Here is a 23766-nt window from a genome sequence, read left to right as displayed (position 1 = left end):
GCTGCGCTGTGGCTCAGGACAAAGCACCAGTCAACGCGACCCGAAGTCAAAGCGTGAGCCTCACACGTCGACGAGGCACATGCGTTCGCGGATGTGTTCGTTTTCGACGGTCAAAGCCAGATCTGGCCGTCGATCGTCGGGTACGCGGATTTTGCGCTGACTGCATTGATGTTTCGGTGAGCGTTTTGGGACGGGCCGACAAAACAGGACAATGAAAGTACGCTGGGCCACGCGGGGCAGTGATGCGTCTCTGATGCGCCATCACCCGCCCCCTGTTATTCACGGCGGTACCTTCCATTGAGGGCACTGGGGCTGGGGCTGGCAATCCTGAGGAGAGTCGATGCCTCTGACCCTCAGCCCATCGAGTCCTGGCCAGGCGGCTGACATTTGTAGCCACTTCAGCTCTGGAGTAAGCACAACGGTCATCGAGGATTGCGCATAGGTGAATTCCAGACACACCTAATACTATGCCAAATGCCATTGGTGTCGTTCTCAGCTACCCTAGTAGCGGCTTATATAGCACAGGCGACGCGTGAGGAGTCCGAGCGGACTATATGAGAATATCTGGGGACCTGCTCTCAGGCTGCCCATTGTAGGCGGGTGCGACAAGTCTGACTCATGGGTGCATCAACGCGCAGGACAAAAGAGGCGGGGTGCGCGGAAGAGCGATTCGGCCTCGTCGCGACCGACGGCTCGGTAGAGCCCAGGTTGCCATATATGGGCGGTTGTACGCCGCTGTTGTGGTTTGTTTCCCGAGTCACGCCCACGCGGGTCGCGCCTCCCCTGCGGCGCACGGCTTCCTGACGACTACTTCACTGTCCAGTCGCACACCCCGCTTGCCACCCATCCACCACCGCCGTTGCACCCCTCGTCGTCTATCAACCACTCACATCGCCGCTCGCACCGCCAGAATGAGGTCCAAGTTCAAGGACGAGCACCCCTTCGGTACGCGTGGCGCGTATGTCCGCTGACGATCGACGCTCATCGGGCTCGTCCTGCTTACAGAGAAGCGCAAGGCAGAGGCAGAGCGCATCAGGCAGAAGTACCCCGATAGGATACCTGTATGTCGTGCCGTCGTGTGCGATGGTGGCCACCTGGCTCAGCCCTATCTTTATGGCATTAGGTCATCTGCGAGAAGGCAGACAAGACGGACATCCCGACAATAGACAAGAAGAAGTATCTGGTCCCATCAGTGGGTGTCGTAGTCGCTGCGCTGGGGGACGCCACACTGACTCGCAACGCAGGACCTCACTGTCGGGCAGTTCGTGTATGTCATCCGGAAGCGCATCAAGCTGGCGCCCGAGAAGGCCATCTTCATCTTCGTCGATGAGGTGCTCCCACCAACTGCAGCACTGATGAGCGCAATCTACGAGGAGCACAAGTGCGCTACCTCGCATCCACTTCCTATAAAGTCCACTGACGACATGTGTCTGCTCCAGGGACGAGGACGGGTTCTTATACGTCAGCTACTCAGGAGAGAACACATTCGGATCGCGATGAGCAGTACTTGCTCATCACGTTATGTACTGTCGCCGTCTGGATGTACGTCTTCCTGTTTGGACTGATAAGGATAGAGGTTGATGGAGGTCTGCGGTTGCTGCTTGTTTTCGTCTCATCTCCTGCCGATTTGTGACGTTCGTAGTTTCTTCTTGCCCGCGACTTCATCCGAGACCTGTTCGTCTTCGGAGGATCTGCCCTTGTATTTATACCATACCATCTCGCAATTGTCTCGCAGAATAGCAATTATGAATGTATCATGACTTCGACGACACTTCGCCACGCTCGTAAGCTGTGCATGTGTTACATTCGTCTACTGACTCGCAGTCGTCAATGCGCCCGGCGGTCCTGCGAGAGCCTCCCCAGGTGGTTCCCTCGCATGCCGTATGGTGGGATTGGGCGCGTTGACCAGTGCCCTTATGGACGCAAATGGGGCCCAGTCGATTGGGAGTGATACGTCTACTTGAGGAACTTGTTGAGTCGCATGAGATGGTAGTTGATGGTATTTCTTGGCTTTGCTCTCCCCAAGTCCTGTCCACACATGCATGAGCATGCAGCCGGAATCAAGGCGGCAGACGCACCACGGTCCTCATGCAATCGAACAACGCCTTCGCCGAGTCCTGACAAGGACCCATTCCGTGGATGTCATTTTTCGCCGTAAAGCAATTCAGCATCAGCGCCAGTTGGGGGCCGCAGACAGTCAGATTGGCCTCTGTTGGAAGCGTCAGCAGCGCTGAGCAGGGCGAGAACAAAACGAGCACATACCCTTGCGCGGCCGCACCTTGAGCTTTTTGAACTGCATGGTGGGCGACCTGTTTCCCTCCTACGAGCTGTACAGGTGTGCTTGGCGAGCGCGGTAGAGAACGAGAACGAGGAGAGGGACCGCCGGGGCCGGACTTGTCCACGAGCTGGCTGGCTGAACTTTGGTGCAGACGGCGCACAAGCGCCCAGGGCGAGTTGGGCAATTCCCGACGGGGCTGAATCACATGATTGGCCTTCCACGTTGCTGAGATCTCGGCTACACGGCCGCATCCAAGCTCTGGCTCGCTCGACTGAACCCGCTCAACACCGGCGACCCCCTTCTCCTCCCCTCACCACCTACTGTTCACTATTTTCTACACGTACGAGATGGCAGGCCTCTCAACAAGAATAACTCGGGTGAGCGGCGAGCCTGTGTGGGGGTGCATCGCGTGCGCTGACCGGAAGCACAGCCGTGAAGCGTATCATGCAAGAGGCCAGGGAGCTGGCTAACGACCCGTGTACGGACTACTCTGCGGCGCCACTGGAGGTAGGCTTGCGCTCTAGTATGGTTGCCGACGATTGACACGGGATACGAAATGCAGGATGACATCTTTGTAAGTCTTTCCGCTCCGTGAGTGAATGTCTACCGACCCCGACTTCGTGTGTTGCTAGGAGTGGCATTGCACGCTGCGCGGTCCGGCTGGGACAGAGTTCGAGGGCGGGGTCTACCACTTCCGCATCCTCCTGCCTGCGGAGTACCCCTTCCGCCCGCCGTCGATCATGATGCTCACGCCCAACGGGCGGTTGAGTTGAACACCAAGGTACGCTTACTCCTACCCTGCCAATGCCGTTGAGCGGCGGCATTGAACTATGTCTGTGTAGATCTGCATTAGCTTTACCAATTGTATGTTTCCCAGTCGTCACGGTTGGCACCGCCACTAAAGTAGATACAGATCACGAAGAGCTATGGCAACCGGCGTGGGGCGTACGGACAGGTATGTACACGGTTGAGCCTTGCTCTTCATCGTGTCTGACTAGTTGTTATCACAGCCATTGTTGGTCTACAAGGCTTCTTCCCGCTCAAAGGCACCTCAGCGGTCGGCGTTGGAGCACTCGAGTACCCAGTCGCGGAGCGCAAGCGTCTAGCGGCTCTGTACGTTTCCCGTTATCCTCATCACACGAAGCATCTCACAAGCCCGTCTTCCAGTTCTCGAGAGTGGGTATGCCCTAACTGCAACTGCTCGAACCTGGCGCTGTTACCAGACCCTTCGTCCGACGCCGGCCGTGCTGGACCGTCCGTCACAGAAGCGCCAGCGGCGTCGCCCGTCCCACCCACGCCCGCCACGCCTGCTGTAATCACAGACGTCAAGCAGAAGGCATCTGCCGACGAGCCGCCGCCCGCGCGAGTAGACGCCGCCTCTCCCTCCGTGCCCATCCTCGCACCCCGGCCCCAGCGCCCTAGCCCGCCCCCATCGATCCTTACCACCCCATCGACACCCCTCCTACCCCTCGGTCCGTCTCGCCGCACCCTGGCGGCGGCGCTTCATCAGCACAACCGCAGCAGGCTAGCGGGCCCAAGCGCGACGGCGTTGCCCAGAGCTCCTCCACTCGCCCGCCTGTCTTATTGGACACCGCCATCTGCGTCTTACTCGTTCTCCTCTTTGCGCTGATCGCGAAGAGGGTCTTCTGAGCATCGAGCATCGCTCCTTAATATTTCGCCACTCGTCATCTCCTCGCCGCTATGGGACAGTCAGTATTAGCATTGTGGGGCCCAGCTATCCTGGGACGCCTCTGTATAACATCTCTAGTGTATCATATCGGGATATATATGGATCTTGTCGTTCGCATTTCACCTTGGAATTTAGTATCCTCGTGGAGTCGGCATCGTACGTTGAGTGGTCACCGTGCTGACTTGACGCGCGCGTACTCACACATCAAGTGACAATCCACCATAATAACAACACCATCTTTAACAAGAACACAAGTCGCATTCGACCCGTATACACTACGGAAACAGAAGGAGCAAAAGGAACAGCACACCGAGCGTCGGAATGAAAGGCTACCGTTTCTTCGCATCTCTGAGGCTCAGAACAATGAGGTCCTCATCCTCAATGTTGTGGCTCGCGATAGTGTTCTGGTTGGGCAACATCCGCCCAGCGTAAGACAGCCGAATACGAGAAAGAGGCACTGGAGGGTTGCCGAGGTACTGCAAGATGCGGTCTCGCAGCGTGGATACCAGGAGGTTGAGCGGAATGTCGGGGACGGTGACCACCTGTCCGTCGAGCTTCCACTCCGGTTTAGACGACTCGTTGGGCAACTGGATGACCAGAGAAATCGGATGCTAAGACGACAGAAGTCAGTGAGTATACGGCGGTGCAGCCATTTACTGCCTTACCGGATGCATGTTAATCCAATCCTCCTCAGGGTACAGCGTCGTGCCCGGAATTTTCGCAATCTTCTGCCGCTTCGCAGGAGGGATCTGGTCCGCTCCGCCCTCCATCTGGTCTGCCGTACGGACCATCCCAGTTTGAGGCGGTGTGCCGACAGCCCCAGGCGATCCTGCGAGCGCCGCACGAGCAGGATGCATCATAGGCGGCGCGCTAGGCGGAGGTTGGTAACCAAACGGTTGAGCCGCATCCATCCCTTGGTAGTGCAAAGGCGGAAGCATGACAGGCGGGGGCTGGGGAGGGTATAGGGAGGCAGGTTGGGGGCCCGAGGAGATAGTGGCTGCCGAGTAGGCAGGGTCTCCCGGGGCACCACCCTGGTTAGGCGGGGCAGGCAAGGATGTGTGAGGGGGAGGAAGAGAAGTCATCGGTGCCGGGCAGCGGCGGGCCCAATTCCAGGGCCAATTGCCCCAGCTTCTTGCCTGTATGGGGGAAATGGTCAGTATGTAGTCCCGGACACATTAATGTATCACTCACGGTCCAAGACCCTTGGCCCGATGAATAGCAGCAATCTGCTCGTCGAAGTTGACATTCGTGGAGTACTTGTCGAGCGTGTTGGCCTTGGATGCGGTATGACCATCCCAGATAACTTTTTCTCTCTCCCTCCGACGCAATCGCTCTTCTTCCTCTTCCTTCTTGCGCTTCTCTTCGTCTGCTTCCGCGCCGAAGATATCGACACGCGTGCGCGCAAGGTTCTTGAGGGACGATACGACATTGGCACCACGCTGCAGCTCGGAGGCCTGTGCCTTGCGGGCCTCCAGGGCGTCCCGCTGCGACTTCCACTTTGGGTCGAGTAACTCTATACGCATGTGCTCCTGGAGTTCGTCGACAGGGATTTGCTGACCACAGATTGTACATGTCGTCATCCTCTCGGAAGACTTCTTGCCGACTGGAGAATAACAATGAGCACTTGCAGTTACGTACGTAACGCGCAGAGGTGTACGTACCCTTCGGCACGTAGTCCGTCCTGATCTTCATCGGAGCACCAGCATCCAAAGAGTTGGCCTGAATAGCCCGTGCCCTCTCGACTTCCCGCGCCCGCTCATCGTCCTCGCGTCTGCGGCGGTCCTGTGCTTCCTGATCCTCGTCGTCGGACTCCTCCATAGCGGCGTCTTCCTGAGCCACTCCAGCGCTGCTAACGGCCGCAGCTGCTTCTGCCTCTGCAGCTGCTTGGCGAGCGCGATGTGCCTCGACATCCTCAGCGGTTGTCTCCATAACCATGGCTGCCATCCTCTTCTGGGCCAACGTCATGTTCTCGACCTCCTGCACGCTCATAGGCGGCGGCAGTTCAGAAGTGGCATCAGCAGCGGTGAACTCAATGGTCTGGACAATCGCGTAGTCATGCCAGTCAATCTCAGCGAAAGCAACTGTTAAGGAATGTCAGCTCAAGGAATTACATAGGCGCACTGAACGTACTTTGTTCCGCCTCCTTGTCGTCCTCGCGTTTCTTCTCCTTCTCCGCTTGACCTGCTCCCACCGAGCGCGCTTGCGGGCGATCTCGAGCTCCTTCCAGCGGGCGCCCTCTTGTGTGCGATCTTTCAACTGCGCCAACATCTCCTTACTAGGGAGGAGAACCTTCGAATACTGCTCTACTAACCGATTGAAGTAACCAAAGAGCGAGTGAGTGGGCCTCAAGAAGTCGAATTGGTAGTTCCGTCCTTCCCTAGCGGAGAGGGAGGCTAGGAATGCTCGACCGCGACGCGCAGTGAATAGAGCAGTGAGCTTCATTATGTCCCTATTCAATATTATTAGTTAGACAGAGAGACATGGATGAGGTATAAGCGTACAGATCAATGGCAGTGATATTGGGAATATCGAGTATAAACTCAGGCACCGGGGGCTCTACTCCTCGGTCGACCTCAGGCTCGGGGGCGACGCTGTCCGCCTTCTTCTCCTCTTTTCCAGGTGCCGGCTCGTCATCCAAATCTCCCCGGATCACCTTCTCCATACGATGCCTGTAGTAAGCATGGTAAGGGTCGGCGGGGTTGAGGAACGAGAACTTCGGGTCCTGACGCTGGTTCTCGCGGATTTTGTCCTCGAATTGAGGAGGGTTGGCAGACTTCGCAACAAAGCGGCAGTCCGGTCAATAACAGCTGCATAGTGGAGTGAGCCACCTCCTTGTATTGAGTATCGCGCGACGAAATACGCACACTTGATCTCCGGAGGAGGAAGAATGAGTCCACTGGCAAACTTGGGTTCCCTTGATACACCGTTGAAGTCGCCGTGGCCGTTTGGGTGCCCACCACCGTTAAGCAGCGGAGGGGACATCATTTGTATGTCAACTGCGCTCATCTCGGCGAGACTGACGACGATGGTAGTGAGCGAGAGCAGACGAGGTCGCCGAGGTCGCAGTGTCCGCGTCAAGCGCTCGAGAACTGCCGGGACGCGGCTTAGTCAGCAAATTTCTGCCACCGACCTGCAAGTTGCACGCTCAGCTCTGTACGGCGACTTGGGGACAGCATGTTCGGGGCGTTCAGGGCAACACAGCCAAGTCTTAGCGGCCTCCTCTGGTGAGAAGAGATCTCTTATAGACGTCGTTAACCTGCTAATGCGTCAGACAGGAAGGTCCCGTGGAAGTTGTCGAGTACTCGCAAAGCTAATGCCAGGACACGACTGAAGAGGGTGGACGCAGTCATCGAGGCAGTCAGGGCAAGTGGGGTTGAATGTGCTTCTCTCGTAAGTGTCGATTCAAGCTCCTGTAGGATGTACGTTCACACTTGTACACAGACGAAAGCTCTGCAGCTCCCCAAAGAGCATGAAATGGCACCCAGGGACAAATACACGGTCTTCACTCGGCACACAAGGGGCTACCGGAAGGGCATCCACAAGGTTCCCAAGTGGACTCGGGTGAGCATGACCGGCGCGATATGTTTATTCAATACTCATCTCGCATTTCAGCTGACTTTGCGGCAAAGCCCTGTGGGTTTCTGAGTTACGGATATCGAGCATGCAACAAACAGTTGCATTACTATGCATGTTCTACACTCGCAGCGATGCTTAGTAGCAAGACATCCTAATGTATTCATAGCAACACTAATTGGATCTTCCCCTGCATAAGACCCTGTAAAACCTTCGGTGCACCTAAGACCGTCCGGAAGACCTCGTCCCTGGTCTCAGGAATGTCCAGTAAGCCGCGCTTCTTCGCGTCCTGATATGAGACGTCGAGAATAATGTGCGTCAACGCGGAGGTGGAAAGCACGTCTGTACAGCAGCCAGTCGTGAGCATGCATCCGTGAGCAACTGTGAGCAACTCCGCGCAAGCGTACCTGTTTCGCACAGCAGCTTCCCTAGCCGGCCCGGCGTGCCTACAGCTGCAGCTATCTTTGTTCTGCGCAAGTAGGCGGCGTGCTCCTCGAGCTTAAAGTGTCTGGCGAACAGCTTGGCGATCTCTCCACCCTTCTCTCCACGCAATCTCTTGTCCTTAAGTATTCGTGTGACGTCCGCTACTCTCAGCGCCGCTCCAGCCAGAAATATCAACGTCGGCGACCCGTTGGACTTGGGTCTCTGCGACAAACGAGTACGCAGTGTGGGTACCACTGTAGCTGGCTCGGTAAACATGTATACCCGAAGGTGGGAACAGCAAGACGCACTCTTGGTTATGAAATCCACCAGTTGGTCCAGATTCCTGGACCCAGTCCATTGCGTGGTGTCCACTATCGAACTCTCTGCCTAGGCGTCAACATTAAGAGCATGCTCCGAGAGAGAACCGTGACATATGTACCAGGGATTTGAACATCCGCCAACTCGATACTCGACATCTTCGCGAATGTCTTCGCTTGCATGGAGGACAGGTAATCCGCTAGAAGTACTGAAGGCTGGGCAGCGACAGAGGGTGCCTCGACAGGATCCAGTGTTTCGGCAAGTCGGCGTTTCTGAAGGCGACGGATGATGCAAAAGGTATGTCAGTCTCCATTCCACTGACGTTTCATGGTCACATACCTTCGCCCTGCGCTCCTTCTCTTTCGCCCGCCGTTTCCGTTTCTTCTCACTGGCACTCATGGTCGCACCCTGCGCTCCTGTTGTTCGAGGTTCATCCTCCTCCCCTGCGCTCAGAAATGCGCCGACATCATCCCCCTCAGCCGACTGGCCTGCGTCCTCGTCCTCCGAGAGCGCAACGAGGTCATCTGGTACAAAGTCGTCATCCAGATCGTCACCGCCTTGCTTGCTCATCTTGAGTCAAATCCAACGCTTTTGTGTGATGACTGAGCGAGGGCGAGGAATGCTCAGTGGCAGGCCAGAGTAGCGTCCGACGAACTCGAGTCCAAGAGTGGTCCCATGCGAAGGCTCTTTCGAAGAGGGCCCGACGGCTTTGGCAGACGAGCGCTCAAGGATCTCCGCAAAATCTGCATCATGTGATCTGTGTCTCGTGCGATGTTCGAAGTCAAAATCGTCCTCAAGGCTGCCTCAAGGTTCACTTCTACCTCCGTCTCACTCTGTAGTGGAAGTGGGGATATTGTCGCATCGCAAACGCTCGTATCTGTCTTATCGAGTACACGGTACGTGCTCGGCACGGTACATTCGTTGAACTATCAACAGCGAGACTGGCCAGTGATAGATCGGAGGACAAACGGGAGATCGGAGTCTTGAGCATCCGTCCAACATGTTTTCTATCTCGAGGTACATGTGGACCGGAACAGTGCAAGACTACATCTTGCTCGGCCTGACAGTGGTCCTCCTGCTTTGTGTGAGATCTATCCGGCGACGGTGGTGGTCGTGTGAAGGGAATTTGAGCAGTAACGCGGACGTACGGTCCCTCCGTGTATGTGCTTTCTCCGGTCTATCTACGAACTATCTGTACCTATATGCGTCGTAGGAGCCACCGGAGATAACTGTGCTAGAAGATCAGGAAAGTAGGCAACGCGCCAAGCAGTTGTACGACGCATTCCTTGTTCTAGACGTCGAGGGGACGTGCGAGGGTACAAAATCTTTCGATTATCCAAACGAGATCATTGAAAGTACCCGGGATTGGTTGCTGAATATGTACTTTCTGACAACTTTACCAGGAATGGCCAGTGTGCCTCCTGCGTTGGAAGGACAAAGACGACGAGGGTCTCGCTGAATGCCTCGAGGTAGTCAGTGAATTCAGAAGCTTCGTGAAGCCAACATGGAGACCTCAACTCTCCGAATTTTGCACTCAGCTCACTGGAATTACCCAGGTTCGTCTCTAGAACAATGCGTCGAGCACAGCCCAATCATACGTGACTCTCACTTACGCAGGAGCAAGTTGACAGTGCTCCGACGTTCACAGAGCTCGTAGACAGCTTCCGAGAGTTCCTCGAAGCCAATGGCCTTATCGACCCTGACACTGGCCGCCGCCTTGTCAAATTCTGTTGGTGCTCTGACGGCCCGTACGACATACGCGACTTCGTGGTGAAGCAGTGCTTCATTTCAAAGGTCGAGAACGGTTGCTCCAGGTGGCACCCTTGTCCTCATGTTGATCAGCACCTTGGCAGGTCCCGATGCCGGCATGGATTACAGGGGACGTGCTAGACATTCGCAAGGCCGTTCACATCTTGCTCGATGCCGTCCTGGACAAACGCTCGGCTATCGGCGAACAGTCAGGGCAGCAGGTGCGTTCCCCTGTGCTGGCTATGGATAACTTTGTGAACCTGGTGGTTCCCTAGCATGCCTTTCCAATCTCGCGTCGTGTTGCGCTTACGATTCCGCGCCAACTGGCATCCCTGAGCCTTGCGCCATTCCAAGGTCGCCAACACAGCGGTATTGACGTGAGTCATCGCACACCACATTCTCACATCAGTCTGTCTGTAACGTTAACAAACCTTGACAATTTCATGTGTACAGGATGCACGGAACATCGCACGGATCCTCACTGAGCTTCCAAGGCGAGGAGTGAAGCTTGAGCCTAATATGCACGTAAATCCCAGAAAACGGTGGCCCTGGATGGGCAAGCGAGGCAAAGTACTGGAAGACTATATTTGATCCACTGCCGCTCGCCCAGTGCTCAACCAATCACGCAGCATGCGTCGCTTCTCATGCTCCTGGCCCGCTTCCCATAGATTGCTGCGCCTTGCCATTCGTCCCTATACATGGATGGGAACATTGACGGTCATTGGCAGTGTGGGAGGCTACTGGACGGTACTAGCGCTCTCCGAGTCCGTGCTCCCTTGCAATTGGATCCTGGTATTGCGTCATGATATGTTTTTGCGTACTGAATCCTACCGATGGCATCTCTCGATCTGCAGTCGGCAGCATGCATCTCATTGGTTCTCCCGTTCCCAGTCTTCGTTTGTTGCTAGTTGATAGGTGATCCGGTCGCAGGGTGCGACTTTTCCCACTGGTACTGTGAATGACCATATGCATAGATCCGATTACAACGATAGAATACATTCTGAGCGGTGAGCGAAGGAGAGGACCATCGTCATGGGCGACTTCCGTCTGCCTTCGTCGTCTATATGGTAAGGAATGACGTCTAAGAGAATCGTGGGGTCGTAACGAAAGATCACTGAGATGATGTTTACGGTCAGTATTCCGGTGCTGCCCTGAAGAAGTGCGTCGCTCACGAAATCCCAGAGCGTTCCGAAGCATGGAATCTTCTCCGCCTTGCACGCCTATCGAAGAGAGGGATGAGTACGACCGCTCAGCATAGCGAACTCAGCACTCACCCGCATCATCTCTGAGTTTCCTTGGTAGTTAGAGGTGATGAAGACGACTGTCAAACTGTTAATCGACGTTGAGTCAACGATACCGATTAGACTCGCCTTCAGCCTTCCAGGAGTGGTATATCTCCTTCAGGATCTTTCGTGTATCAGGCCGTCCTCCTCGCACTTTACTGTCCCAGAGGAGGTATCGCTCAGGCCCAATGTTCCTGTTGATCAGACCGCTAATCGTCGGACCGAACGTCTTCTCCTGATCTGACCCTGCAAAACAACCAGCATCAAGGGTCTATAACATGAACTCGAGTCAAGCCGGCGCGTACCAATCCAGATGAGGTACCTGAAAAACTGTCATTCCCGAAAACAGCCAAGAGAGACGAAGAACGAACCAGTAAGGCGACTGGATGCACGTCGCTAGCGCCGCACCGATACCGGTTCCAGTGCAGATTCGGATGCCCCGATTATACAGCTTCGACGTATTGGAGACACCAGCCAACTGTCTAATCGTCAGAAACAGGTGATGACCGGAAGCAATTCTTTTCTGACCTTCAGCTCTCGTGTCCATATGGTCCGCGGAGGGTCATTGACAAGACTCTTTGTGAAGTCACCTTTACACGTGGTGAGCCAACGCTCGACGGAGGATGTCCGGATGCCTACCTTGGACACCGCACACCATGTAATGATACCTGGAATGTGGGCCTTCTCTGTTCGAAGTTCAACGTTTGTTATCAATAGTCAGAATGGTGGGATACAACTTACGAGATAATACCGAAGGCGTGGTATTCCTTCACAGCACTCCTGCTCACACGTCCCAGAAGACCTTGCTGCATCCCACGCTCGAAACGGAGCACGGCGACTTTGTTGGATGGCTGACCTTGGCAGTGAGAAGGGTGCACAAAGATTGTGCAATGGATCGGTAGGTTACTTACCAGCTCAATGTCGATCTTCACGCGCCGTGTGCAGATCCACGGAAGGACAATCCAGAGCGTCATACCCATCACATACCAGAAGTCTTGCTGTCGCACGATGTGAACGCCGTTGATATTCCATGTCCGCGTCGGTTCATAGTACAGGTCCCCCAAAAGAACGAATATCCCTACATCATTATCAGTCATAAATCAGTACGGCGAGGCTGTAAACTGCATACAGGACGAGAAGAGGCCAGTCCAGCCCATGAAACGGTGCCAGCGCTCGAACACGCTGGTGTCACGTCAGTGGGGAACAAAATGCATGTAGTGAAATTGCGAACTTACTTGTGATGCGAGTTACGTACCCAAGGGAAGCCAGCAACCATCGTGATGAACAGAGTGAGGTTAGAGATCACTGCCCATGCCAGCAGCGCATTGGGATAGACGGCATGGTTCACGTAGACATGGACAGTTCTCAGAGTCAGCCAGATGACACCAGAGACTGCGCAACCGGAGTGTATTCCACCCAGATGCTGTGTTGGAGTCAGCGATGCACGGCATCATCAGATGTACTAGGCATACCTGCAACACAGACGTGCATCCCAGCCGCCACCACAGCGGCGCCCACTGTCATGAATGTCAGACCAACGGTCTCACATGAAGAATCTGCGACGATGACTTACCTTTGCGAAGAAGAAGTTCACGAAACCATACAGACACCGTCCAAAGATCTCATTCCGTACGAGAACCGAGACATTGAAGTTGCCGATAGCCATGGCACCGCCATACTTGTAAGCATACGGCCAATGGCCTGACACCGCAAAACCAAACATGATTATGTTGACGGAAAAGGTGATCGTAAAGAGCTTCCTACATACATGATCGTCGTGTAAGCTCACACATACGTTTAGGACATGGATCTGAAACACTTACCGGTACATGTCGTACCAGAGTGTCCAGATGATCCACCTGGAGTACTTCCACTGCTGTGGTTTGCTAGCCTTGGCAGGAGGTGCCGGTGTCTCCTTCTCGGAAGGCACGGGCAAGACTTGAGCAATCGTGAGGTCCTTCTTCTCGTCCTTGAACGAGACTTCGATGGGCCGAGAGTGAATGTCAGGTAGAGCACCCTTCTCCGCCTCATCGTACGCGGGCGCTGGGACTTCAGGCGTAGGTTCGGACGACATGATGGGACAGCGACTATCGAGAGCTGGTGAGGGCCGCAGCAAACAGTGAAGCTATCCCAAGACGCGAAGGGGGGAGTTCCAAGTCATCCTCAGCGCAGTCCACACAACCTTATATAGATTTTGAGCGATGCCGAGAACAGGTCTGTAATATACGGCGCAACCCACGCTGCCCATGAGATGGTGTCGGAGAATGGTTCCTCGGTCAAAGATATGGCCCGTGATACCGAGGAGGGTACTGCCAGATTCTCCTGAGAGTTCGGCGCATCCGCCATGCAGTACCCTATTCGTGAGCAGGTGGTGCTGCCGGTGTGCACGGACCAAAATCTGTGAAATAACGAGAAGCGATTTCTAAAAACAAACGGTATATCTCAGCACGTATCTCACCCGAAGGAGCTCGCCGTGAGCAAAAGTCTCACAAGCTATGAAGGTGGCGCTTGCGTCGACGTTGGCGTCAGGAACATATGCGATTCCACACCATAGCGCACAGCTACGCATGTTTTCTGCGGTCAGTTCCCACCGTGACTATTCAAAAGACGGTTCACTTATCGCACCGACTCACGGCTTGCCACACAGGAGGGCGAATGATGATAATCTCCACTTCGACTTCTCAGAAGTCTGCTTCGATCTGGATCTAGACAGTCGTGGAAGCACACGGCCGGTCGACTGCTAGCAGTACAGGGAGCCAATGACCTTACTCTGCAATCGGAATTAGTCAACGAGCGGTCCGTGAATGTCTGAGATCTACGCACCTGTCTGAGTCCGAGTCCGACTACCTAGCGGATTTCATCTGTGACTCCGGTAGAGCGGAGCTCATGAGAGAGGGTAGGAATTCTGTAGATCTCACCGGCACTGTCCGTGCTCGGAGGCCTTGGCATTCGCGTTGAGTCAATCAAGTCAGACTTACCGTACGCATCTTCCACCCGTCAGACAGGCGTCGAATAAACTTATCGTGCAAGGCGAAACTGTGTCGAGATCGTCCCCTGACCAGTTCATGGCATTCTGGACAATTGAAGGTTTGCTTTCGCTGCGCATCGAGCCTCATGACGGACCTACATGTCATCTTGCCCTTCGAAGGCAGTGATCCCGCCGCTGCACTAGGAAGGACGGTTTGACGAGAGCATTCCGGGTATCCACCAGAAAGTCCGCTCGTGGTACACCGTCCCAATGGGGATGAGGTAGACCTAATCATAGAGCTGTTTGTGCAAAAGTGCCGTACCTTGATAGAACCCGACCCCGGCTACCGGTAACCATGGCGTGAGAGGACGGTACCGAAATGCGGAAACACATTGGCAGCTTTCCACGAAGCGATATTTGGCAGTGAGAACAGTCCTGCACTCAACAGAGCGAAGAGGCTGTGAGGTACAACGCAGCTGCAGTGGGTGGGGTGTCAGCGTAGATCCGCATCGTTCAGTGGTTTGTAATTCAGACGCACCCCATAACTGAGAGAGGTAGGCTCCACCATGCGACACCTTATGGACACTTCATTCCTGGGGGTATGCGCAAATCTTCGTCGGAGCGGAACCGCTCTTTGGCCGCATTAATCCCTCAAGTGGTAGTCGCTGAGAAGCATACGTACATGAAAGGGTGCACCGTAGCAACGCGTGTGAAAGCCATATGCGGCCAGACACCCTCCTTGGGAAACCACTGGGCGCACGCCCTCATCGCAACCGTAGGCAGAATCGTTCATGACAGTTCGAGTCTGTTCCAGAGTGGAGCCCAGGTTCAAAACGGATATTGAGAAGACATTCGACAGGCTTCTACCACGGAGAGTCCTCGGTTGGCGAATCAGCTGCAATATCCTCGGACAGATTCTCGGCATCGTGGGGCGTATACTCTCATCGATTCCACCCTTCCGGAGATGTCGAGCGTACGATGCTACCGAATCCTGCGTCGAGTCAAATAGATAGTATAAATGTACCGCATACGGAAAGTGCACTGACTAAGGCAATAATACACTGCTGGGAGGTCGATGGCGCAAGACTATAGCACCGCGTCAGATGCGGTAGATGCTTAGTTGGCCTCGGCGAAATCTCTGAGGTGCTTGAGCTGTTTGGACACTTCCTCCTTGAACATGACGATATCGCTACTGTTCTTGATGATTGCGCGCATTGTTTCGTCCTTGAGACGATTGACTTTGTCAATTTGTTCTCGGTGGCTGGCGAACAAGAGCGTCAGAGTCTACGCAACTCAAAGTAGGCCACGACACATACGCAATCTGTAGAGCTTGGAGACGGGACTTGACACCGACGCCATTAGCGAGCGCGGCTGTCCTAGCCTGCGCAAGATCTCGTTCCAGCCGAGTCGCTTCAGCGTTGCTGACTAGGGCTTCTTGTTGAGCAGCCTGTGTCAAATTGTCGCGTCAGTCAGGTATTATCCAATCGCAAGGCAATGGTTTGTCAGTAATGAAAGGACATGCCTCTCGTAATTCATCGGCCTGGTCATTTAGAGCGTTGACCTTGTTACTGGTCTCCAGCACCTCCTCGTCCATATTTTCGCATTCGAGGGTCAGCTGGTCGAGCTCATTATCCACTTTGATCCGCTCGCTCTCGACGTCCGCACGCTCAGTGCGCTTCATCTCGGCGACGCGGCTGAGAGTTGGCTTGATGACCCTCCGGATGTCTGCACCCGAGAGCAGGTTCTGCGGGTTAGCCGCCGCTGAATTGAGGTCCAGCGTCAGATCGACACCCTCGAGGGGCGGTGGCAGGGGCGGGAATAGTCCGAGGTTTGCCAAGAGGTTCGCGTACATATCCAGCGCCTCCTCCGCATCTGAAACTTTCCTCGTGAGCGAGACTTCGAGCTTCACCAGGACTTGGTTCGTTTCCGCGATCTTGTGCTTGAGTGTTTCGAGATCACGAGTAAGAGTCTCATGTTCGGTGTTCATGCGGATCACCTCTTCAGGGGAGAGGTTCTGTTCCCTCACAACTGCCGCCAACCTTGCTTCCTCCGCCTGCAATTCTTCCAAGGTGGACACTAAATCGCACGTCATCATGAGTCGAAGGGGTCGGGGGAAAGAACGCGACATACCCCGATATGCTATATCAGCTTTTTCTCGCGCCAGACTGTCGATGAGTTTCTTCTTCTTGGATTCACAGCGCCGGAGAATTTCTTCGAACTTTGCTTTATCCCGCGTTATGAACCCGTGGTCTTTCTTGAGGTCCTCGATTGGTGCCTAGACAAATGATAAGCAAAGGCAGTTATACGCCCATTTGGTTCACATACTGGCGCTTTCCCCAAGGCTTCCAGTTCGAGTTGAGCGCGGTGCAGTTCCTCCCTTTGCATTTCAAGTAGAGCCACAACCTTCTCGTCCTTTCTCGCTGTACGTGGCACATGAGAGCATTGTACTGGATGTGCGGCCGCGCGACTCACCGTATCGTGCCTCAAGAATCTTCTCTTCTTCTGGAAATGCATCCTTGCCCTCTAGAAACATTCCATACGCGAGCGTACAATGGTCCAACGCGAGAGCTTGGTGGTGATTGATATCCTCGAACTCGTCAGGTACGAGTTCCGAGTCTTGCAGGGTGACGTCTTTGCTTTCAAGATAACGTGTCCTCGCCTGAGTATCATGCATCAGCCGACCAACAATAGTATTCGCTGGTACAGTCGACTGACCCTTCCCATCTCAGCTAACCAATGCAGCACTCCCAACAAGAGCGGCCACGTATGCATCGCTCCAGGAGTCGTCAGGGTCCTGATATCTAGCTGACCTAGGTATGGGTATCGTAGAGCTCGCAACGATTGGACGAACTGCTCCTCGAATTTCTGCTCCGTAAATGGCCATTCTGGGTCAAGCAGCCTCACCAAATCCTGGTATACGGTGCGAAAGTCTTTGCTCGTGATTTGCTGCAACACCTGCGGGGAGTAATTCATGCCGTTGTCCAATAGCCAAGTGACGACATCCTGTCGCATCTTCGCTTGGAACTGCCTATCTCGTAGGGGTCGAGTGTCCTTGGTGCCCTGACTGCCGGAAGGTGCTGAGCCTTGAGATCCTCCAGCCCACATAGATCCTCTTCGGGTACTACTGTAAACATGGTGGTGGATGAGTTCGGGGACTTGTCCTGAGAGAGCGGCACAGTCAGGACAAGGGACAACACCATGTGTTATATTGTAGATATCATGTATGAAGATCACGCGTGTATGACAGGAACATAAACAAACTAGCACAAGATATACATGACTCATGTGTAGCTAGAGCTCACCTGTGCAAGGGTGTACGGCCGAAGTTGGGCTTCGTCGCGCTCTGCAGCAACGGATTGACATTCTGCGAGCGCATCATCGATTGCCTTGGATTGGTGCCCGGTACTTGTCCCATAGGAGGATAAGGACCCCTCAAGGCCGGTCCTGCAAGTGACATGCGCCCGGTATGAGATGGTTTCTTGACAGTGGAGGGACAGGCAAGTGCGAGCGGGCATTGTTATGAGGGTCGACTGCGGGCTGCATCGTTGAGCGACGCCCCGAGTCAAACATGACGTGTCTGGATCCCTTTGTATAAATCAAACGGCTGGAAAACGAATGGAGGATGGACAGAGCGATGGGCGTTGAGGACAAAGTGCGCGCGGACGCCTCAAATCAACGCGCCGCTGTTGAACGCGTCCGTCACACTCACGTGATTGTCAGTGACATCCGCGACCGAAGACGCACGACCGCACTTCCAAGTTCAACTTCTTGGTGCGTCCACTGGCACGGTCTTGCTGTTCAAATTCTCACCACTTGTTGAACACTGTCAAGTCATTGGCAGCATCGACTACACCGCCACATAGTGATTAACCGACAGGATGCCACCGTCGGCTACCCGAGAACTGTTCGGCGGAGCAATTACGACGACTCTACCTACTTCATTGATCGACGCATCGTACGTATGCCATTGCCCTCTTGAAGGGAATGAGTCTGATGAAGCCAAGCGATTTGCGACAAGTTCCCGACACGCAAGAAGTTTTTCTGTACCCTGATGCGGGGATCAGCATTATTGTCGAGGTCCTCCAGTGTGTCGACGCCGAACAGACCGCCGACATTGTAAAGTATATCTGTCACTTATCCGAAGAACTGCATCTAACAGTGTCCTTCGAAACAGGCTACACTTTGAATCTTTGGTCCACGATAACGATGCTGTCGAGAACAAAATCATCGAAGTGTCCCAGCTCTCAGGCGAGAGCAGTGGGAACCGCACTCCTTTGCCCATCGTCCTGAGCGGAACACAACTCGTTCGTAAATTCAACCACACCCATCCTGATGAACTTCGAATACTGCTGGCCGTGTACCGTATCCAAGACAAGAACGTCGATCTTGTGTTGTCTATGAACATCCCGATGAAGACCTCCGATGGTGCGACTATCACGGGAGACCAGTTCGCCGTTGCACAAGAGACATTTTCTTTGGCTGCGCGATCATTGCGGATCGTGGATTACGGCTTGTTTGCCTGAAGGACTGGCGGACATCATTTGCTGGTGTCGAAGCCAAGCGTTATAGATCAAGGTACGCTTACTCATCGATGTTATCTACGCACTGGCTGACCATTCAATGTATCACGCGAAGAGATTGTAACAGTATAAAGTAAATGCTGTGGGAAAGTGCGTACGCTAGAATTGCAACAGTAAATGATCGCATGATCAACAAGGTACGGACTGTTAAGTAGACTCGTCTGTCTGCTCAACATCTTCGTGGCTGCGTGTCTGTCCCAGAAAGGTTCCAATGCGTGTGCTGATGGATGTCAGTGTCGACAATGTCAAAAACAGAGTTCGTGCACTGACGTTGAAAGGCACGGGTCAGAGGCTGCGGTGATGATACTGACCGCCGACAACATCGCTTCATACCAAAGAGCGGCCTCAACATCAGGAGTGCAGACGGCGGAAATTCCACCCCCTACTTGGGATTTGTCACGTAGTTGTCTCGCCTGTGCCAGCACTCCGTTAGTGTCACGACCTCTAACGGATGGCGCAGGCTGTGTTTACACGTTGGGGCGTAGAGGCCGGTATGATTAGATGTCTTCACCTTCCCTGCCAACTTGAGTTCATCTCATCTCATAGTTCATCATCAGGATATCATTTGACAGCGATTGCGTTGGTCTAACATTGAACCTGAAGGGTGAACGTTTGAACAGCCACAAAGATGCATGCCTTCGTATGAACTTACGTTCTGCCGCGCGCGCCTGCATATGGACGTGTTCAAAATGTATGTTCATTGGGTCCTCGGAGCTTGTACATGACGCTCATCACTTCTTGTACTCCAGAACGTTGAGCGTGCATCTACGCTCTTATCATTGGCCATGGAACTCGGAATGCGTAATGTTCACCGTCTGTTCGTCACTGAAATGACGATATCATCAAGTGAAACTGCTTAAGGTTCTTATCAGCACCGCAGGACGCGGGCGATTGGAGTAAGGAGTTAAAAGGTCGCCTGCCCATCACATCCCCGTTGGCAACACGCACGACTTCACACTCAATTAACAGGGGTCCGTGTAGTCGCAATGACATCCTCTGAAGAAGGGCTCGTGTCTCATTATGTGGGAGTAGCATTCCTTGGTGAACATACTACGACTCTCCGCATTGTCAATTGCTGATCATGCTCTGCTGACTGACAGGCTGCACCTTTGTTGCCTTGTACGTGATGATCCCCAGCTGTGTTTTGGTGTTCTCTGACAGTATGTAGCCTGTATGGTATCACAACTGCACAGATCTTCACCTTTTGGACCAGCAAGATTGCGGACAATCGGGCTCTTCGATGGATGGTATGCACTATCATGAATGGCAGCTATGTTGAGTCCTCACTGGGATTATATAGGTCTTCTCTCTGTGGTATGCAGCTGACTCAACTTAGCTTAGCTGGTTTATCCACAGAGCCACTGTTTATACAGGACTATTGATGGGGTCCACTGTGCATTAGTGGCATGGCCAGCATATGCTTGGGCTGTAACTAATAGGTCCAATATTCTGGGTATTCTGTTTGGGAATGTATGGTAGGTCAATATGCTTATGACACCCAGTCTGTGTACTGATGTCTTACTACCAGGACCATCCGGGTAAGAAGCCTTTGAATGCCTCTAACTATTCATTTGGATTCTCATTTGGGAACAGGCCACAGTCCTCTTAACTGTGAGTTGCAATTCAATGGGTGTGCCATTGTTACTTATGTGCTGCAATGTTGTAAACTGTGTAGGGAATATCCAATCTAGGAGTCAGGAGGTAAGACAATTTCCTAAATCACATGCAGCTACCTTGATAACATTGGTCATTGCTGGAGTATATATATCCATCGCATCTGGAAACGTAAGCAAAGGTTTTTATTGGTAGCACCAGCAACAGCTGATGCAAATCCAATAATAAGTCAGCAGCCTTAGATATCTTGTGGCTTTGTTGGTATGTCATTATGTACCTAACTCAGTTGGTCCACTGTTCAATTGCTGCTTTTACCAGACTGTGTTCTCCTTGGTGAACTTTGGTCAGAATCTGGGCTTTTACAAAACATGCAGGTTCTTTCTGACATGTATATCGCTTTCAAAGCCCTAGCACTCAGTAAGTCATATGTGACATAGGTTATGTAGTTGAGATTCACCATTCAACCTTCTATTCTTGTAGCAGTTGCCTTTTCTTCGTGAGTGTTGCTTGCATTGATGTCTTTTAATAGCATCCATGTTAACTTTCATGGTATCAAGACTTCAAGAGAGTAATCTCATCAAGCTGTTTCTAGCAGAATCTGTGTGCTCAATTTCTCTCAAATCATATGATACTGCAATACAATTGACATTCTCTCTCATAGCATGCTATCTATGCAAGCCTGGCCTGTTTAGCTGTCTCTGATATGGCTGTTGCCATCATAGTCTGTGTACTGCTTGCACAGTACCCCAACACATCCATCAGGTTTGTCATATCAAAAAAGTAAAGTCTATCTGCTAATGCTGTTGCCCTAGGACTACAAATGTCATACACACTTTGATGTTGCACAGTGTTCAAAGTGGATTGACTACAAGGTAAGCATTCTTCTGTTAAGAATGATATGAATATGTCTGAGACTCACTCCCTATAGCATAGCATCAATGGCATGTCTTGTGACAGTATGCATCAATTCTAATGTATATACACAAGGCACTATTATTCAGATGCTTCTAGTATGCAACACTCATGCCAAACAATGCATGCTTTTTTGCATTGTTCTCCATACTACCAAAATGTGAGTCAGATTGTTGTTGATGTCGAGAATTAGTATGCTGACAAATAGCTTGTAAAGTGGCCCTGAACTCTATGCTTGCTATGCTAAATGCGAGAACTGGTTTGAGGATGTCACATCAGAATGTTATCTACTCACCAGCCTCACCTGGGTCCTTTCCACTTGAAGACTTGAGCCAGAATTCCTCTCATGGTCAGAAGAGTAATGGACAGGTAAGTATATGCCTGTCGTATTCGGTCAAACTGCAGGTTCTAATGTGCATTGTAGATCAGTATCAACGCGATTCACTATCACCGGCATATACGGCGAGGCGTGCCCATTGCGCAGAGCACGGAGTGAAAACAGCGAGCGTGGCAGTCGCATTCAAATAGTCGACTCGGTTTACTGCGTACCGAGTAGCGGGAATGGCATGACGTGGGCAATGGTACATTGCCACCGCTACTACTAGTAGGCCGGGCCCTTGTCAAGTGTAATAATACTGCGTTCACGTCGTCAGCATACCGTGTATGCGCAGGCGACGTGCAGATACATGGGCAGAACATCCGCGTACTGTATGCCGAGTAGTTCCCTCGCACGAACACAGAACATTGGCAAGGCCGCATGTATTCGACCCGTCACCCCGACGTCCAGTTTTTATGTTCCATGAATCACTCACTGATACAGACGACTCACAGCAACATGGGGTTCGGATCGACACTGTCGAACGGATACCCAACCGTAACCCGGGTCAAGCCTCTAGCTCGTGCCTTGTCACTCTCGCGGCTTGCTTCTGAGTCATTCGCCGTGCCATCTCGGTAGACAGTACCTTGTTACACGAGCATCCTATCAGCCCCGTGTTTCCGTGTTGATGCGTAGATCATCGTGGTGAAGTCACTACGTGGCATGCATGGGTGAAAAAGGCCGGAGACCTCGAGACTCAACTGCAACCACCGACAACGTACAGGAGACTCTGAGAGTCCGGTTTGCCAACTTGGCCATGGGCTGAGATACGACGGTCATTCCACCGACAATTGCTTGAGGTTCGTGCTCGCGCACCGGTCGGGACGAGCGGTGGCAGCGTCTGCGTCAGACAAGGATACAGTATCCAGGGACACGAAGGTTGAACGTTGGAGGGATGAGTACTCTACTGCACTGGCACTGCTCAGTGGAGACTCGCGGTTGCCGGAGTCGCGGCCCGAGGTGCGCGCCCGCGTCTGACAGTGACAGGACTCATCTCGTAGTTCGACGATCGTCGGAGCCTCTCGAAATCTCATTTCACAGTACTGCCTCTGCTGGAACTGACTGGGAAATGCTAGTCTGTGGGAACCAGCTAGCTGGTACATAGGAAACACTGCTCACAATGAAAGTCATGCAGTCTAGTAGAGTCTCAGTGACGTCGGTTCAACATCGGTGGCATCTCACTCGGAGTCCGTGGGTCTGCTTCAATTCCTTCAATTGTTGGAAACACAATCTTCAGCAACTGGGCTGTGTCTACGGATCGCACGCGTCCTGATTAACAGATCGATGGAACTCTGCTATTGTCACTCAGGTGAGCTCGCAGTGGGCGCCGGCACGAATTGCTATCCTCCTTGGAGCTCCCAGGAGCTCCAAAGGCTATGCATAATGGTGGATCTCGACGAAGGGGCCTGGATAATTGAATGGCCGATTGGCTGTACCACGCGAATTCTTATGCTCTACTGGGTCCAGCAAGTGTCCGGTGTTGCGCTCCGAGGCACGGTTTGCATACTCCTAAGTATTACCTGGGCAGTGAGTGACTCGTCCACTGACTCCCAGTCCTAAGTTTCCCAGAGTCACTGCGACGCTCCGGGTCCAGCATTGTTTGTATATTTCCAAGAATGCTATGCTGTGTAGGTTCGAAGCGTGGTACCGTGTGACAGCTAGGTCCATATCGTTGGGCCCCGCACAGAAAGTGCGCATAGGAGCGGGGGTCGTCGGACGTTGGTATTTGGCGATCCGGACACTGTGCCGCCCGACCTGGGCCGCCTAGCCAAGGTCGCGGCTGCCTGGCTCAGCCTGGCCGTCAAATTCCGCTGCGCTCGGTGTGATCCCATATCAAACCCGCTGGACTCCGCCTATGTGCGTTTGAAAGGCGCGGGGCCCAACGATATGGACCTAGCTGGAAAGAGATAGTGGTTGCGGCCACGACGCATTCATATATGGAGCTCGAGAGTGAGAAGTCCATCAAGTATACCAGGGTACAGGTAAGCATCTGATTACATGT

The 23766-nt window shown here is 53.3% G+C and overlaps 11 protein-coding genes across 11 annotated transcripts; 6 read left to right on the top strand and 5 right to left on the bottom strand.

Moving 5' to 3' along the window:
• Positions 1–911: 911 nt before the first annotated feature.
• Positions 912–1500, top strand: B0H18DRAFT_869215 (symbiosis-like protein; the record flags this gene model as incomplete). Its single annotated transcript, XM_048039994.1, has 5 exons — positions 912–945; positions 1006–1061; positions 1124–1192; positions 1245–1381; positions 1440–1500. 5 exons carry the CDS (start codon positions 912–914, stop codon positions 1498–1500), a joined length of 357 nt encoding a protein of 118 aa, XP_047898748.1.
• A 360-nt stretch (positions 1501–1860) lies between these two features.
• Positions 1861–2431, bottom strand: B0H18DRAFT_978844 (uncharacterized protein). The gene is made up of 3 exons (XM_048044350.1): positions 2263–2431; positions 2079–2209; positions 1861–2028 (listed from the first exon to the last, which is right to left on the bottom strand). The coding sequence occupies exons 1-3, from the start codon at positions 2297–2299 to the stop codon at positions 1957–1959; spliced, it is 240 nt and encodes a 79-aa protein (XP_047898747.1). The 5' UTR covers positions 2300–2431; the 3' UTR covers positions 1861–1956.
• Positions 2432–2722: 291 nt separating this feature from the next.
• Positions 2723–4401, top strand: B0H18DRAFT_1181928 (uncharacterized protein; the record flags this gene model as incomplete). The annotated part of the gene is made up of 5 exons (XM_048035969.1): positions 2723–2785; positions 2911–3046; positions 3277–3391; positions 3446–3644; positions 3701–4401. 5 exons carry the CDS (start codon positions 2723–2725, stop codon positions 3926–3928), a joined length of 741 nt encoding a protein of 246 aa, XP_047898746.1. The 3' UTR covers positions 3929–4401.
• B0H18DRAFT_1082639 (Pre-mRNA splicing factor PRP21 like protein-domain-containing protein) lies at positions 4298–6950 on the bottom strand (the record flags this gene model as incomplete). The annotated part of the gene is made up of 8 exons (XM_048031561.1): positions 4298–4579; positions 4634–5099; positions 5160–5571; positions 5630–6035; positions 6099–6417; positions 6470–6741; positions 6774–6775; positions 6833–6950. 8 exons carry the CDS (start codon positions 6948–6950, stop codon positions 4298–4300), a joined length of 2277 nt encoding a protein of 758 aa, XP_047898745.1.
• Positions 6951–7142: 192 nt separating this feature from the next.
• Positions 7143–7613, top strand: B0H18DRAFT_869734 (mitochondrial ribosomal protein L31; the record flags this gene model as incomplete). Its single annotated transcript, XM_048040042.1, has 4 exons — positions 7143–7192; positions 7244–7358; positions 7410–7529; positions 7581–7613. The coding sequence occupies 4 exons, from the start codon at positions 7143–7145 to the stop codon at positions 7611–7613; spliced, it is 318 nt and encodes a 105-aa protein (XP_047898744.1).
• Positions 7614–7704: 91 nt separating this feature from the next.
• On the bottom strand, positions 7705–8681 carry B0H18DRAFT_869176 (U3-containing 90S pre-ribosomal complex subunit-domain containing protein; the record flags this gene model as incomplete). Its single annotated transcript, XM_048039991.1, has 5 exons — positions 7705–7883; positions 7949–8218; positions 8273–8347; positions 8404–8554; positions 8622–8681. The coding sequence occupies 5 exons, from the start codon at positions 8679–8681 to the stop codon at positions 7705–7707; spliced, it is 735 nt and encodes a 244-aa protein (XP_047898743.1).
• A 272-nt stretch (positions 8682–8953) lies between these two features.
• On the top strand, positions 8954–11042 carry B0H18DRAFT_1181884 (ribonuclease H-like domain-containing protein). The gene is made up of 7 exons (XM_048035968.1): positions 8954–9441; positions 9496–9637; positions 9696–9838; positions 9900–10076; positions 10136–10252; positions 10307–10408; positions 10485–11042. The coding sequence occupies exons 1-7, from the start codon at positions 9283–9285 to the stop codon at positions 10620–10622; spliced, it is 978 nt and encodes a 325-aa protein (XP_047898742.1). The 5' UTR covers positions 8954–9282; the 3' UTR covers positions 10623–11042.
• B0H18DRAFT_869462 (uncharacterized protein) lies at positions 11012–13388 on the bottom strand (the record flags this gene model as incomplete). The annotated part of the gene is made up of 14 exons (XM_048040021.1): positions 11012–11251; positions 11306–11360; positions 11398–11560; positions 11620–11644; positions 11682–11792; positions 11843–11904; positions 11954–12000; positions 12056–12165; positions 12226–12392; positions 12444–12496; positions 12550–12737; positions 12787–12831; positions 12888–13074; positions 13138–13388. The coding sequence occupies 14 exons, from the start codon at positions 13386–13388 to the stop codon at positions 11012–11014; spliced, it is 1704 nt and encodes a 567-aa protein (XP_047898741.1).
• A 1545-nt stretch (positions 13389–14933) lies between these two features.
• B0H18DRAFT_978804 (HEC/Ndc80p family-domain-containing protein) lies at positions 14934–17935 on the bottom strand. Its single transcript, XM_048044349.1, has 10 exons — positions 17767–17935; positions 17585–17713; positions 16998–17406; positions 16755–16941; positions 16608–16702; positions 16413–16557; positions 15805–16358; positions 15599–15729; positions 15150–15543; positions 14934–15087 (listed from the first exon to the last, which is right to left on the bottom strand). Exons 1-9 carry the CDS (start codon positions 17850–17852, stop codon positions 15399–15401), a joined length of 1881 nt encoding a protein of 626 aa, XP_047898740.1. The 5' UTR covers positions 17853–17935; the 3' UTR covers positions 14934–15087; positions 15150–15398.
• A 105-nt stretch (positions 17936–18040) lies between these two features.
• B0H18DRAFT_1092558 (Mog1p/PsbP-like protein) lies at positions 18041–18987 on the top strand. Its single transcript, XM_048032320.1, has 4 exons — positions 18041–18237; positions 18287–18403; positions 18457–18857; positions 18918–18987. The coding sequence occupies exons 1-3, from the start codon at positions 18161–18163 to the stop codon at positions 18803–18805; spliced, it is 543 nt and encodes a 180-aa protein (XP_047898739.1). The 5' UTR covers positions 18041–18160; the 3' UTR covers positions 18806–18857; positions 18918–18987.
• A 627-nt stretch (positions 18988–19614) lies between these two features.
• Positions 19615–21968, top strand: B0H18DRAFT_491546 (uncharacterized protein). The gene is made up of 20 exons (XM_048038285.1): positions 19615–19903; positions 19963–19981; positions 20031–20109; positions 20163–20176; positions 20236–20337; positions 20391–20400; positions 20456–20473; positions 20538–20563; positions 20622–20647; positions 20706–20737; positions 20795–20819; positions 20882–20893; positions 20957–20972; positions 21034–21076; positions 21138–21238; positions 21289–21348; positions 21405–21432; positions 21488–21548; positions 21606–21757; positions 21813–21968. The coding sequence occupies exons 1-20, from the start codon at positions 19849–19851 to the stop codon at positions 21882–21884; spliced, it is 951 nt and encodes a 316-aa protein (XP_047898738.1). The 5' UTR covers positions 19615–19848; the 3' UTR covers positions 21885–21968.
• Positions 21969–23766: the final 1798 nt, after the last annotated feature.

This window comes from Fomitopsis serialis (assembly GCF_022376445.1).
Source record: "Fomitopsis serialis strain Sig1Antser10 chromosome Unknown B0H18scaffold_5, whole genome shotgun sequence".
Taxonomy (NCBI): Eukaryota; Fungi; Basidiomycota; class Agaricomycetes; order Polyporales; family Fomitopsidaceae; genus Fomitopsis; species Fomitopsis serialis.
Note: the sequence above shows the minus strand (reverse complement) of the source record. Positions and strands in the feature narration are given on the sequence as shown.